Source organism: Pithys albifrons, chromosome 21, assembly GCF_047495875.1.
Source record: "Pithys albifrons albifrons isolate INPA30051 chromosome 21, PitAlb_v1, whole genome shotgun sequence".
In the NCBI taxonomy this organism is placed as follows: Eukaryota; Metazoa; Chordata; class Aves; order Passeriformes; family Thamnophilidae; genus Pithys; species Pithys albifrons.
The window spans coordinates 6,647,021-6,661,194 of record NC_092478.1 but is presented as its reverse complement, the minus strand read 5'-3'; the positions used below and the strand labels follow the sequence as shown (position 1 = coordinate 6,661,194).

General features: G+C 42.3%; 1 protein-coding gene across 6 annotated transcripts in view; it reads right to left on the bottom strand.

Annotated features, from left to right (window-relative positions):
* SYNRG (synergin gamma) overlaps positions 1 to 14,174 on the bottom strand; it is a 41,302-nt gene that overhangs the window by 4,100 nt on the left and 23,028 nt on the right. For 4 of the 6 annotated variants that reach the window (XM_071574974.1, XM_071574977.1, XM_071574978.1 and 1 more), the window contains 7 exons: positions 6,545 to 7,141; positions 6,027 to 6,190; positions 5,248 to 5,301; positions 4,422 to 4,518; positions 4,007 to 4,155; positions 1,189 to 1,299; positions 584 to 619 (listed from right to left, as the gene is read on the bottom strand). In XM_071574974.1, the coding sequence (XP_071431075.1) occupies positions 584 to 619; positions 1,189 to 1,299; positions 4,007 to 4,155; positions 4,422 to 4,518; positions 5,248 to 5,301; positions 6,027 to 6,190; positions 6,545 to 7,141 (1,208 nt within the window). The remainder of the gene's footprint in view (positions 1 to 583; positions 620 to 1,188; positions 1,300 to 4,006; positions 4,156 to 4,421; positions 4,519 to 5,247; positions 5,302 to 6,026; positions 6,191 to 6,544; positions 7,142 to 14,174) is intronic. The other 2 variants (XM_071574975.1, XM_071574980.1) reach the window with 1 other exon arrangement.

The following is a 14,174-nucleotide window of genomic DNA, read 5'->3' as shown; positions in this document are numbered from 1 at the left end:
TTGGTGTTATTTCAGGTTGAATTTGATCTACTTCCTCCTGTTAATTGAAGCTGCTTTACAATAGGAGCTTCTGAGCAGAGCGTGTGAAGCCATGAACAAGCTGAAACCACCTCAGTGTTTGTTGCTAGGAGATACTTTCCAATGCTTCACAGCTCCCTATTTAAAAAAATATCCCAGCCCTTCTCCCCACACCCTGGATTTCCTGCAGACATTTCTAAAAATGCCACTGCCTGCTACATATAGCCAAAAGTCAGTATTTCTAGCACAAAACCCCTAAAATCCCCCCTCTTCTGTCACAGACACACAAATCCAGAAACTCACTGCAGGGTATTTTCTACCACACAATAGAAGGAGCACAAAACCAGAAAGCTGGTCACAAGTACAGGCATGCAGACAAGACAAAGGGGAGGCTCTGGAGCATGTTAGTTGATCAGATCAAGTGTTAACGGTCACAAAAATGACTGGAAGAGGAGGATTGATGATTGGTACAATTGAGAATGACAGCTGAGAGCCCATCAGCAGCTCAGCCTTCCACACTCAGCTAAGAATGAGTCTAGAAAGAATGTTTTTTACAGATTCATACTTTTTTAGGAAGCTCTTCCACAGGTTTCTCTTCTTTCTGAAATAATGTTGAAACCAAAAAGTCAGGAAAAGTGCCGATATTGTTAATGGGTTGGCACAACTCTGCACATGTCCTGGGAGTCCCTCCCAGCTCTGCTACTGCAAACAGTCCCCTCTGGTGATCCATTTCATGAGAAAAGTCATTAAAAATTTTATTTGGTAAAAAAATATTTTTTAAATATTAGTTTCCCAGTTTCTTCCCCTATGATGAACAATTTAACTCAACCCTTTCTCCACAGCTGGGTCACACCAAAGCCCAAGGCATACAGGACAGGACACTGATTACTGGATTTTATTTGTGCCCCATCTATAGGTCAGAGTTTGCCTTTCCCTCTGCCATTCACAAATTATAGCCATGAAATTTTTTCAATACACCCATCCCTGGAAGTGTCCATGGCCAGGCTGGATGGGGCTTGGAACAACCTGGGCTAGTGGAGATGTCCCTGTTCATGGCAGGGGGTAGAAAGGGATGATCTTTAAAGTCCCTTCTGACCCAAAACCATTCTGGGATTCTATAAACGCAAGTCCAAACTGTAAATTAAAAAGCAGTTTAACCACCACACTTACTTTACTTCTGGAATCCACATTTAGGAGACACACTCCACAGGCAAGATCTTGGGCATTTTTAATCCCTGGGCGCAGCATACAAGAAGAGAAATCCAGGGAGTTTTCATCTGGCTAAAGAAATGAGACAATAAAATTTAAGCATTTTCAGTAACTGCAGAAGTTTCAGACATCATGATAAAAATTACTGAGTACCAAGAGCCACAGTATCATACCAGCATGGCAGGGGTGACATGGGGCATTTCCTCCTCAACTGATGTGGGGTTTAATCAAAGCCATTAGGATGGATTTGCCATCTCCAGCAGCACTAATTTATAACACTCGAAACCCTTGAAAAAGGCTCAGACTACAAAGGAAGGAATTCTTTAGCTGCACATTCTGACTTCAAAAGGGGAAGGAGCCCAGGCTGCTCCGAGCTGGAGAGAGGCAAGCAGGGGATCTGCAGGTATTTGTGCAGCTGTGGGAGGGAGGCACGGCCAGCTCTGCTCTCATAGCAGCACTGGAGAGGTGGCTGCTGCAGGGCTGATTGTCCTGGATTCTGTGTCATGCCCTGAGAAAAAGGGTAGTTGTTATTCTTTTAGGGGTTTTTTTTGAACCTACAATATGGCAGAGCAGTACAAAATGGATAATAAGGTTAACCAAAGCAGAGAGTTCAGGCCACCAGCCATACACAAGCTCAGGTCAAAGAGAGGCAAAGGATGGGAGAATAAGCCTGTAAATAATAAATTAATACAGTCACTTTTCCAGTACTTAACCTCCAATTTCAGCCACAGGATAAATGATCAGTTAAAACTTTGCATAAACCCGTTCCAGTTTTTCATGAGAATAAAAACAATGACTAGAAGTGCAAGAAGCTTAAAAAAAATGGTGTGATCCCAGGACATGTATCTTTGAATTCACACTCTGGTTATGCTGCTCATGCTGCCCTGCTGAATGGCTGGACAATAATTGGAATCCTGAAAAAAAACACCCTTTAATCTCTAAGTAGATCAATCAAATTAATAAAGGCACTCTAATATTTGTTTACCAAATGCATCAGAGAAGCAAATGAGAAGGTCATCCTGCAATTTGCTGCAAAAAGCCACAAGGCTGTGCATAAAATTACCTTGTAACAAAATCCTTTAAAAGATAAAATTAACCTTTCCAAGCACACGCCTCCGAGCTGGAATACTTCTCTCCAGTTAATTGGCACTTCTGCACCATTTGGGATCTGTGACTGCAACACCAGGGAAGGAGGTGTGGGTTCCACCTCTTCTAGTGGGCCCCGTGGGGAAGAGAACCAAAAAATGGGGTGATTTGGAGAATTACAGGAGCCAGGAGTCCCTGTTTGTTGGATAACTTCAGAGGGCCTGTGTGTGCACATAAGAAGTTTGCAGCTCCTAAATGTGCTTAAAATGCAGCTGGAGTTCCCAGCCAGGAGCTGCTGTGGCTCAGAGGACACGTGGCCACGCTTTGGACTTCCAGGTAATCCCTGTAATCTTCCAAGGAAAAGCACTTTAAGAACTGTATTTTAATCCACCTGTTTAAATCAGGAAGAAGATCCTGATACCTTTTGAGATTGTTACTATCAACAACAAGAGTTCAATAGATGGATCCAAGTCTATCAACTTGCTCTGTCAAGCAGTGAGGTATTGAGGGCATAAATTTCCTAGGACAGGCTCTGTGCATCACCAGACATCACCAAAATACCTGGAGAGGTCCAAAATGTGCAAAAGGTGTGTAAAAGGGGACTGATCATTTATAATCCCTGCTATACAGGGAATGACAGTGAGCTGGAGATGGGTATTTCAAGCAGAAACCAAGTATGCCAGGCCTTACTTATAAATGAGTGTTTATTGGGAAGCAGAAACATTTTGTGGCCACAGCTGGAGCACAAGGAAGAAGCCACGAATTAAAATGCTCAGTGAAAACCTACCCATTGTAATGATCTGCTCAGTGGTGCTTGATGTGATGTGCTGATACTGACTCAGAGTTAAAGACTCCTCAGGTATACACTGAGTTAAAGGGATCCCTTATGCAAGTCAGTATCAAGCAATACACACACATAATTACCTAAAAATATGAGCTTTACCTTGGTTAAAGGAAGTAATTTTGCATGTTGTATTTTCTACAACACAAATACACAAAAAATCCCAAGGCATTTAATGGCAGAGTGATTTTGCTGCCTTCTATTTGTGTATTCTGGGCCCCACTGTGCCCCTCTTTTTCCCAGTTCCTCTGCAGATCCTTGCCATGGGATGCTCCTGCTCACCCCTTGGACCATCTCTGCCTGTAACACTCACCCAGGTGTGTCCAAAGCTCTCCAGCTCCTACCAGACAGTCTGGGAATAATGGAGCTTTTCCTGGCAGTTCAGAGGAGGAAAAGCTACTTAGTATGTAGCAGGAACCAAAACCAATTTGAGCATTTCCAAATGCAGAGAGAGGAAAAACAGGTTAATTACTCCTGTGTTGCTACACTGTGTGCTCTGGAATTGTAAGCATTAAAACTTATTGCAGAGATACTAAAAAACAAGTTATGTCCATGTTATTCTGGCTTCATAAAATTGCTAATTTGAATTTTATTGAGTTTTCTTTACTGGCAATGTCCGCAGACACACAGGATATCACCTCAATCATTAAGATACTAAATAAGACAGTACCATGTTTGTATATTAACAACAGTTTTCTTAGAGAGTTTTAAACTGGATTTCACAAATTAGTGCATTTCCATTTTACAAGAGAAAAAAAGTACAAACTATAAAGTCAGGACACCCCGTGAAGTCACTTTAAATATAATGATGGCATTTCTTTCAGTAACCAGGCAGTTTAATTTTGGTCTTACCGTTAAAGCAGCGAGTGACATGAAGCTGATGAGGTTGTTCCAAACTTTATCAATATCCTTCAGCAGCTGCTGGAGTTTCTCACTGCAAACTGCAGTTGCTTTGATGCCCAGTTCCACTCTCTTTGTTACTCTGTAGACTTCAACAACCCCTGTGGATGTCAAACAAAGGGGAGGATTGCACAGAATTCACTGGATCCTAAAACTTTGACTCAAAAATGGCAAAAATAGGGATGGCACAGGAGAGGTGGGCACGGAGTTAAAAGCAGGAGTTAAATTTATTTAGCAGAATAATTATTATTTATGTGCAGGCAAAGATTAGGTTAAAAAATAATGCCATTTTGAGAAGAGGAATTCTGTATTCCTGTTTTTAAGAGAAGAACTTTCAATGTAAAACACATGGAAAATAAAAACATACCCAGTAAATATTCCATGCCTTGAGCAGACTGGATAACTTCAGTGCAAACTGATGAGCTACTTATTCCATTTAAGGTGTCGTTTGCTTTCTTTATGACCTGGTGGAAAAGAATTTCATAAAATGATGGGGTTATGTACCTTTAAATAATCATTATGAACAAGACTGTCCCCAGCAGACACCATTATATGAAAAAGGAGGCAAATTAAGTAAGAAATGCTTGCCACACTCCCTCACAGTTTTTATGTACTCCTGCTGTAAGCTGATCAGGGGAAAGGATGAACATTTAAAACCTTAATGTATTCCCCTTAATAATTTGATTACAAAGTAAGAGTTTTAAGAGCATGCATGCCTTGCTATCTAGTTTAGTAACAGCATTGACAGTTTGGGCTGTCTATACTCAAATGCAAAGAATGAATTTTAAGGAGAATTGATCTGGCTGTGAAACATCTGACACCTTTGGCAGCAAAGGAACAGTCCTTGGCACAGCACAGAAACAAACCTGTCCCTCAGGAACCCTCGAGGAGCCAGACACTGGTACCAGTCCCCTGAACAACACAATACTGGGCACCCAAAACCAGAAACACCCCACTTACTAGCGAGCTGAAATTTTTAGGGAAAAGCCAAACTAATCCTCAGTGACAGTGAGTGAGATTAGTGTAGGGTGTTGAACTGAGGAGGTGACGCTTCTGCTGCTGGGTGACAGCTTTTGGTTTTAAATTGTAATTCCCGGGACTGATTCCCACCTTTTCTCTGCCTGGTGGTCTTAAACACTGAGTGAGGTGGTTCCTGCAGGGATGAGGGAAGGAGGAGGAGGTGATACACTTACCTGCAGGGCACTCTCCAGGCACCTTTGCCACTCATAGGCGTACCTCTCACTTTCCTGGGGAAAGAAAGGACAGGCTGAGTCTTGTTCCTGCACACATTTATTTCCCTTTCTTCTATACAACAGACACACAGCAGAAAGGTACTTAAAAAGACTATTTTCAGATCAGCCATATAAACTTTCAACATATCTATTCCTAATTTTCCCCCATTCTTTCAGCATTTTCTTTGCACCTGAACTCTAAAATTCCATTTCTGGGAGTTAGAACTAGTTTCAAAAGGAAGAACAGACACAGGAGTAAAAAGTTAAGTTGCACATACTTCCTCCTGATACATTTGTCACAGTCTGCTGTTCTACAGATGGGGATTAGCAGAATTCAATCTAAGTCCTTTTCCCATCTCTTCTCAGGATGAGCAAGAGAAATAAGCACCATGCAGCCAAAAAGTGATGCCATTTCCCAAAGCAAATGGCCTCTGTGCCAAAGCTGGGATTAGATTTAAATTTTAACTAATTTCCAGTTATAAGTTTAGGCTGCAAGGTCAAGTGATTCTGTGTTTCAGACCACAGCATTTTCCCATTTCACAAGACTCTTAAAGACATCAGAGAAGAAACTTCCATTAAGAGCAGTTTCCACTCACAACATCCAACTGTACCCAGACACTGCCTTACAATCATACCCCAACTTCAAATAGCTGAGGTCCCAAAAACTGTATACAGAACAGCCTTGAGATCACTCTGATGATAGCACTGCCAATTCACCAGTATTCCAAATAATTCCTTACCTCAACTTCCCCAGTCAGGTCCTTGTACTTGTCTCTGATGACAGGCAGCGCCGGCTTCTCGCTCAGAGTGTTCGACCGGTCCCGAAATGGCTGTTCCAGAACTGGCAAAGGTGAGGAGCGACTTATTTCTCTATCACCCAGGCTCAGGCTCCTTTTATGAGACCCTAAAAAGTCAGGTTATTAACAAGTTATTCCTTTACTCATAAATTACAGACTATTTAAAATGTATAAAGGGGCAGCAGGGGTTGCCCTGCTCTTCCAGAAGAACAAATCTTTGTTTACTCAGTGGCTGGTATAAATTTCCTCAGTTTTTCAATTCTTACCATTTTTTGGCACAACAAATACTTTTCTTGTAGAAAAGGACCTGCTCCAAATGCCATAGAAATCAACAAGAAGATTCAGTTCCTTTCCATCAGCCTCTGGAACAATCCCCATTAGCTAATTTATAATTCAATTAGGAAAATCAGTCTTTGATGAGCAGATGCATCATGATCTTCCTCCACCCTGCACAGACTTACCTTGCACAGACAAGTCAAAGGTAGCCAGCTCACTCCTGATCATCTCTTCGCTGGATTTCACCTTGCCTTGGGAAGTTGCCACCAAAAAGTCAAACTTGCTGATTTTTGGTTTTTCGCTTTGGAATTCTCCAAAGTCATCTGTGGATTCCCTTCGCAGCTCAGAGACACCACCAGCCAGGAAATCTGCCTCCTGGGCTGTGTCAGCTGCTGCTGCATCCTGAGCTTCCGAGGAAGGTCTTGCAAAATCCCCGAAGTCTCCGATGTCATCATCGCTTGGACCGCCGGAGATTGGTCCAGAGTCTTTAAAGTTTCCAAAGGCTGCAAAGGAAACATCCTGTAAAGCATCCTCGCTGGAAAAGGTTGTCACTTTGGAAACTGTTGTCATGGTGATGTTTTCTGAGCTGCCAAACAAGGTCTCCTTCTTCTGGAGGACAGAAGTGGCCGCGGAGGATCCGCTTCCTGAGGGCTGGGCAAAGCAGGAGAGCTTCTTGCCCTGCTGAATGTCGTCTCTGTCGGACCAGTCGGAGCTCGCCAGGCTGCTGACCGCAGAGCCGCTGGTGCCGCTTCCGAACGGGGCACATTTTAAGTCATCGATATCTGAGAGAAACAAACCCCCACAATTAGAAGCCCAAGTTCAAATGTTAAGCTCTCCATGCTACATAAAAACAACTTGCTAGGAGTCTGAAAGAACTGTGAGAACAAACCCAGTGAATTGTTGTTCCAGTGAGGCTTGAACAAAAATAATCTGAAAAATACCTGAGCAGTTAACATGAACATCTCTGTTTAATAAATATAAGCCCTGACCTTTGAATGCTGTCTCACATTTTAAGCTGAAAGTCACCATTCTGTTACAGGCAGTGAAGAAACACTAAAAAAAAAAAATAAAAATCAATGTTTCTGGCCAGTCCAGGCTGCACAGATCACCAGTTCAGTATCCTGGCTGCAGAATCACAATATGAATGTTACAACTCAAACACCTTAACATGTTATTTCATCTTATCAAACTCAACCACACAGAAGACTGGACTGACTTTTCCATTCCTCTGAATACACCTTAATTTTATATTCATGCTTTGATACAAATAACATAGAAAATGTGATGCAAGAATCTAAAAAAAACTAGAAATGGTGTTTAAGCTTATCAGAGCTCCTGCAGCGCTGCACAACCGACTCGTCCAACTTCCAGGTGCCAGGACTGACAGGGATACTGGGAAGATCATGTTTTAACTGAATAAACAGTTTGTAAAAGCTAAGTCTAGAGAAAATCCAATTATTTTGCAGAAAGCTCCAAATGTTTATACTCACCTGGTGATTACATGGGCCAAAAGGTTCCTCTCCCTGCCACAGGCAGGGGTGAGATGGAGCCTGCAGTGCCCGAGGGCTCTGCTGCTCCCACCCCACTGATCTTTCACCTTCAGACTGAGATTAAGCCCCAGTGAAGGCACACAGAGCCAGGGGCTGAGCAGTTTTCATTAAAGCATGAAACCCCTCCAACAAACCAACCCTCCTATCCTACATTTGGCATTTGTTTTCCAGCACTAACAATTGTCAGTTTGGATTAGACATCCGGCTGCACAGCGCCCCAGGTCCAACGGGCTCGAGGTGAAGCAAACCCAAACCACAAAATGTATTCTCTGAGTGTTGTTTGAGCTGAGATTCTGGTGATAAACACCTCAGTCTGGCACACTTGGGTTTAATAGAGCCAGAGTGGGAACAAGCTGACTTCCCAGCTACCCTCTTTATTCAATCCAGCCACACCAGCCTGAGGATTAAACCATTTTAACAAACCATTTCTGCCTTGGTTTATTCATTTCACTGGGAGGGCAGAGCAGGCCAGGCTTCAGGCTGCTTCCCAGGCATGACCCACATACATGGCTAATGAAAAATCTAACAAATATACAATATAATGATGGAGTTTAATGGGTCAGCCAGGCACGGTGTGTCATCCATCAGCTCTCCCGAGGGTCTTCCTGCAGCTGCCAATTTGCCTGTGACAGCATCCCCAATCCAAACTGAGCCCCCTGCACACAGACAGCAAGATTTCAAAGTGCCACTTGAATATTAAATGTGTAGAGAAGCAGAAGGTAAACAGAGGAGAGATGAAATCACCTGCTCCTGGCAGAACTGCATGGAGAGGAGGCTCTGAGGTGAAAGGAGCCGACAGGAGAGGGATCGGTGATTTATCACCACAAACCACACCTTGTGCTCTCAAGATTTTGTTTAAAGAAGGGAAATGAAAGCTTTGCATGAAAGAGAGAGCCAGAAGCACCTCCGACATGCCAGCCAACTGTAATTAATCCTGGGATCTTGGAAATACCACCGGCTACTAGGCAACCTCTTCTTTTTTTCCAATTTGTGTTGACTCCAAAGCTCAGCAAAGATTTGAGCATCGCTATTGTTCCAGTGTTCCCTGGGAATGAAAGGGAAGAGTGATGATCCCTCTGTGAGGATCTGTACACTCACGTCCTATTGTGAATTATTCCTTTGATAACTGGTAAGATTTTTGAGCTGCAAACACATCCTAAAGGACCAGGTCAGTGTATTCCTGATTCCACCCTGGCTCAGGGACAGGCAGGATCAGCAGAAGGTTCCGGTGGGAATCCTGAACTCGCCTGCAATCAATAGGTCACGGCAGGGAAGGCAGAACAAGAGTTTAATTATTCACAAACTAAGATTCAAGATTTTCTATGTGGGTTCAGGCAGACACAAAACCTCTGCAGAGGTGTGAGAGCTGAGTTGAAATGTAATGGTCCAATTCTGTACATTTGATTTATATGGACAGTTCTAATAAGTTTACTTTAGTGAATAATCTTCCCTAAGACTATTATATTACAGGAAAAACACCATGTTCAGAGCTGAAGTCTTTACAGTTTGAAAACAATTTAGGGCAAAGTATGAAAAATAAGAATGTGGAACTGTCCATAATCCCAGCTGAACTCACTTTGGGAAGAATTTTATTGCAAAAAACCCCCAACATTTTGCTGCACCATGTGCTGCACTTCAGAGAATCATTTGCTGCATGTTCGAGGTTTCTGAAGAGAAGTAAAATCCTCACCTTTGTCATAGTTGGGGCAAAGCAAAAGGATTCTCTGAGCTCTTGGCACATTTGCTGCATAATGAGGAGGAGTTTTACCCCCGACAGGTTCCAGAGCAGTGGCCACCACTAACAAGTGAAGAGCAGCTCACCTGTGCACAGCAATTCTTGCTGACCCCAGAGAACTCTTTTTGGTGTGAGTACCTTTATTATTGACACAGAGATTCGTTTATTAAGCAGAGTTAAGAGCTGCCCCTCCAACTGCTCTTTCCTTAAAGAGCACAGACATGTGTCAGGCATCCAATAGCTCTGCTTACAATGTGGCAGTCTTAACCTCTGATGCAATAAAAGCTTTGTTTTGCTGGAAAAAAATTAAGAAGTAAATATTTTTAAGTATGAATGTCTATCAGTAATCCTTTTTGCAAAGCAAGAGATGATTAAGTTGGGGGGGGGGGACACGACTAATTACTTCTAACTAAGCATCACACTTGGCCAAGACAGAGGCTACAGAGCAACCCCCATTTCCTCCTGGAGGACAGGAATTAGAACAGGATCTCAACTGATGAGAAGCATCAAATCTTATTAAAAAAAAAAGCTAACAAACTATGCAAAATTCTATGAAAATGTTTCATTTTGGAGACACTGTTTTTTGTAAGGTTGAAACCAAACCAAATCTCATACATGGCCAAAAGGTTTGGAATACGTACCAATTATTTACCATCCAATCTGAACTCCCAAACCTGAAGTCCAACCTGCCTGATCATCCCCTGGGACCAGCTACACCTGCACGAGCCAGCCCGGGCTGCCAAGGAATGTACAGCAGAGCAGTGAGGATGAAATACAGTTAAAACCCCTTGTTTCTCAGTGTTATCTCATCTACAGAAAAACTTGCCATCTCTGATTTGAGCCAACTACAATAATTTATTTCAACTACCAAGGATTAAGTTATGGCTGGAGGCCCTTTACAAGTTGGAGCCTTCAATGTCAGCAGCTTAATCATTTAAGGAAAGCCCTTGACAGTACTAGTGATGATCTAAAGAATACTGAAAAAGACAATTCAGGAGGATTGAAATAAATTTAGTGATTTTAACCAGCATAGGAGACTTTCAGGTTTTTATATTTCAGTGTGTATTAAACTCTAATGAACAGCTGTAACTCTTGTGTCATGTTTTGGTTGTTACAGTGACGCAGGTGGGGTGAGTTCTGTTCCCAGGGGAACAGCAGCAGTCCTGTTACCCTGGGAACATCCCCTGCAGCCTGAGCAAGAATCCAGAGCCTGGATGGGCACAGGCAGCACCTCCTCGCTGCTTCCAGAGGGTCCTCACCTGGTAAAGGGGGAGTGAAACTGGAAAAACAGTTGCGTGCACTGCTGCTATTCAGCAACCAGAGAAATCCACAGCCCATTTCTCAGCTGGGGAAGTCTGGGACAGTTAATAATAAGGGAATTATTCCCATTTCCTTTCCCTAAAGAATGGAAGTAGCTAAGATGGAAATCATCAAGAATGCTGTCTGTAAAATAAATTAAATACATAGGAAAGAAAAGCCTCCAAATCTTGTGGAATTACAGGATTTCCTAACTATTTTTAAATTATTATGATAAACATGTTTCACAGCAAAATAAAGCCCCTTGAGCTCACAATGGGAGCTCAGTCCCACAGAGGCCCGGGGCAGCTGCTGCCCCTGTGCCTTTGGGGAGGCCACAGCAAACATGTCAGAGGCCTTCCCGGGATAAGTCCGGATGGATAAGCCCTTCTGTTTAAAGAATTAACCTAAATGAGAGCAAGGGAGTGAATCTGACTGTCAAGTCTGGACAAAAATGTAATAAATATTGTCATGAACATCGCTCTCCCTCTTCCAGGTATGATTAGCTGAACAAACACAAACAGCTCAGGCCCTGCAGAATTAGGTCTCAGGTTTATGTTCAAAGCTTTGGTTTAAAAAGCTTTAGGGCTGGGCATGACCTACTGATCTCCAGAATCAAAGAGGGCTGTTGTGAGTGGTTTGGTTTGGTTTTTTTTTTTTTTAGTCTCTCAAGCTCAATGTAAAGAAAGGCCACATTCTGCTTCCTGGTCTAGTTTTTGCTCTTGTGGCAACCCCAAAACCTCATAATACTTAACTTTATTCCACATCTCAATTATTTTTAGCTTTTTTACTTTGTCTGCTAATTTAATGTTAATCCTGAACTGCCAGTGGCCCAGGATTTGGAGGAATTTGAAGCGACATAATTACAGGCCACAGATTTGCCACTGTCATTCATGTTTGAAAGTTTCAGTATTTAGAAGGCAGGACTTCCCAAATGGAAAAAGGGAGCAGGGTGTTTATATTGGAGCTCTGATTAACTCACTTCAGATTAGCTAAATAAATATCGCAATATTATTTAATGGGCTTCTACTCATAAGGGTCTAGATAGCAATGCAGTTTTCCACAACTCACAGAAAACACCTTGCCACCAAGCATTTTCTCTACTCAATCCCTCTCAAACACTGGTCTTTTGAAAAATACTATTTAGGCTGATACGTAAAGATTCAGAAGGTCCACAAGGAGTGAGGTCAAAGCCTTGGAAGGGGAGAAAGAGGCTCAGCCACACTGTGCTCTGAAAGAGAAAGGCACCCGCCAGCTTAAGGGGATACTAGAGCTTTAAACTTTGTATTTTTGAGGGAAAAGAGATACATTGCTGGTTTGCAACAAATCACACACATCCCCATGTTTTGAAAATATGCCAAGATAATATTTATTAACACAGCAGGACTTACAGATCACAAAAGATAGTGATACAGAGGAGCTCAGAAGGGCGGTATCAGAGTAAAGCATGCAGGTCAATACTTGCAGAAGAGAGATATCAAAGCAGATCTGAAAAGGCACATTCACACAGGAAATGTTTAGTTGAAATAAGACATTAGAAAAAAGCAGCAAAAAAACCTGAAGTTGATTAAAATATACAGAGATCTCCAATAATGCCAAAGGAAAAGGTACTTTACAGGTGTGTCAGTGCAGCAGAATAACCCTTTGAGAGCGCCCGGGGATGGTTCACTCTCGCTGCAGGAAGAACAAATCAGGTTCATCCAACATGAGCAGGTGCTCATTAAAACGCTTTCAACTTGGAGGGAAACTAAATTTGGTATCAAAGAAGCAGCCTGGTTCCAAACTAATAACATGCAGCCAGTGCTCAAAGGGTTATACAAAGTAAATGCAAGAGAAATCAGGCAATCATCATCAACCTTCCACACAGAGTTAGAGCAAAGTTTAAAGAGACTTGTATCCCCTTCGGGGAGAACACTGGAAACCTTTCACCCCTCAGAGACCAAGGGAAGCAACCCCAAGGATTTCCTTCTGATTCCCAGTGTAAGCACCTACCTGCCCATACCTGGACGCTCTACCAAGGTGGAATCTCACAGCCAGGGCATACACACCTCTGTGTGGGGACATCAGGAGTCACATCATCTCTCAGCACCTCCTCTGTCCTGCTGCTGTTCCACTGAGATGGGACACAAGGCCTGCAGATTGCAGCTCCCAAGGGCTAAACTCCCACTTCCCAGCAGCGTGGTGACAAAGGGATACTGTCCCTTTTTGACATTAAATTTACAGATCAAAGGAAATTATGAGGGGAAAAAAACAACTGCTTTTTAACTTCATGTAAACTGGAAAAAAAAAGACTGGACCATCAGCAGCTCACAGCTTGAAATGTACCAAACACACAGAAAGGAACACATGAGCACAGGGGTGTTCATAGCAGATTGTCCAGAGCATGTTCTGCTATGAAATCCAAACAGTTAAAAGGAGCAAAACTGTCCCTTGTTGTGGAGTAACATCTAGCTTGGCACCATAGGAGAATACAGACTTGTTTAAGTTTAATAAAAATAGCTTCTAATTAATACTTCAGAGTTCAAAAGTTTAGCAACAAGCACATGAAGGGCTAACCCCCTTAAACAAACCAAAAAAGGCTTTTCCTGCCACAAATAGCAATTATTCATCACGGATTGCTGTGGCAAAAGCTCACGTCCTGTAAACAGCTACAGAAGTCAAACTACCACTAAAAGAGGCTAGAAAAATATTAGGAAAAAGTGCTTTCAAACCCAAAGTAAACATTCAAGAATACACTGTAGGTGCTACGTTTTGACAGCTCACTCAACTTGGAATTTTCCCAAGCAGTAATATGAAAATTAAATGTCTTTGCTAATAAATTATTCCTGATATTTTGTACCCTGTTAGAGAGTATCTTCCACCTCAAAGTTGTCAACTTAATTCTCTCCTCTACTTAAAAATATCATATAATGCAAAATTACAGTACTGTATATTTTTCTCTACTCAGATCTGCAAAAAATGGAGGAATTATTTCATGTGGAAATAACCAATTCTTGCAGGAAGAGCTTTCATTTACAGTTTGTTTGTTCCACCATTCAGAAAAGCCTTTGACTGCATAAAACTTGTTCTATAACACAGTAATGGATCCCATGTTGTTGAAGGCCACAGAACATTTAACTACAGCTTATCTCCTATGTATATATGAAAAGAAAAAGCAGGACACTTGGGAAGTCTGTTTTGTGATATGTGGTCAGATCAGAGATGGCCAGTTCACTCCCTCAGGAATGATGTCAT